Source organism: Galeopterus variegatus, unplaced genomic scaffold (genome assembly GCF_000696425.1).
Source record: "Galeopterus variegatus unplaced genomic scaffold, G_variegatus-3.0.2 Scaffold56, whole genome shotgun sequence".
Taxonomy (NCBI): domain Eukaryota; kingdom Metazoa; phylum Chordata; class Mammalia; order Dermoptera; family Cynocephalidae; genus Galeopterus; species Galeopterus variegatus.
Genome location: NW_007726167.1, coordinates 924,664 through 925,939, shown reverse-complemented (window position 1 = coordinate 925,939; position 1,276 = coordinate 924,664). Strand labels below are relative to the sequence as shown.

At 38.5% G+C, this 1,276-nt stretch overlaps 1 protein-coding gene across 1 annotated transcript in view; it reads right to left on the bottom strand.

The window, feature by feature from the left end:
* Positions 1 to 1,276, bottom strand: part of LOC103592023 (elongation factor 1-alpha 1-like) — a 90,508-nt gene that overhangs the window by 47,475 nt on the left and 41,757 nt on the right. Inside the window, 1 exon segment of the mRNA XM_008574611.1 lies at positions 772 to 995. Within this exon segment, the coding sequence (XP_008572833.1) occupies positions 772 to 995 (224 nt within the window).

Below are 1,276 nucleotides of genomic sequence, written 5' to 3'. Positions count from 1 at the left end.
GAGAACTGCCACACTAACCAAAATATCGAAAGAGAAGGCAAAAGCCACAAAGCCGAGGCAGGCAGTCCTTCTGGTTGCAGCAAGTGCTCGTAGCTGTGGCCTTGCCAACAACTCTCCCTCCGGCGGCCTTGCCAACTCGGAGAGGGCAGCCCATGCTGACTCCTTTAGGACCCTGCCACAGCGTGGACCGTGCCATCTCTCCCTTTTCTATTTTGTAATTTGAGGGTGAGGAGTTCTCGTTGTGTTGCCTTTATTGCAGATCCGAGGTATCTGATGAGGACTGGAAAGCAAACAATAATAATAATAATTATGATTTATGAACACACCAGCTTAATGTATCAAGGACCAAAAGGAAGTATTCATAAAAGCAGAATGAAGGGACTGGAATATCCCGTTGGCCACATCTTCGGGGACTATAGATTGTAATTGGGCACAAGAAAGTTCGGATATTTTTTCATGTAAATTTGTTAAATCTACTCCTAGAGTAGAATGACTGCAAATTCCTTTTATATGCATCTGAATCTGTTGCCATGAAGCATGAGAATCATTATAAGAAAGGGGAGTAACACAAATCCATTTATAATTATGATGACAAGCAGTTGTAAGTTGAACCTTAATGTTTTGTATCTCTTGTCCTAAGAAGAAAACTGCTTCTTCTAATACATTAATCCTATCTACTAATTGTTTACCTATCTTTTCTTGTTGAAAGAGAGCTGTGGAAACATTTAAAGAGAAATTATTAATATGTTCAGCTGTATGAACTTGTTGTACCAAAGCAGCAGTAGAAGCGGCGACAGACCCTATGATAGCGATTAAAGCAGAAATTCCTAAAATTAAAGCTGCAATAAAACGTTTAGGACGAGACAAAGCATATTCTAACTTTTGCAAAGCGGCAAATCCTGGATCAGCATACCAGGATTGTGAAACATTCACAGGAAGTAAAACATAAGGGGGTCGCCTTAACAAGAAATAGTGTTGCTGAGGGAAAAAGGGATCTAAACAATTAGTAATGGAACAATTAACACAATCAACATGGGTTATATCTCCTGAATAAGTTATATTTAATTGGTTTGAATTATTGTAAACCAAAATAGCGTAAAGGGCATGTACACAAGCTTGTATATAATAAGTTCTATTATTTTGTGGCCTATGAAATTTGGTTACATTCAGAGCAGCAAACAAACGGTATAATTGAGTTTGTGGAGTTGCTCTGGTGTTATTATTTATCCAAATAGGTGTAGCCCATCCAGGAGTATACCAATAATGAATAGGATCT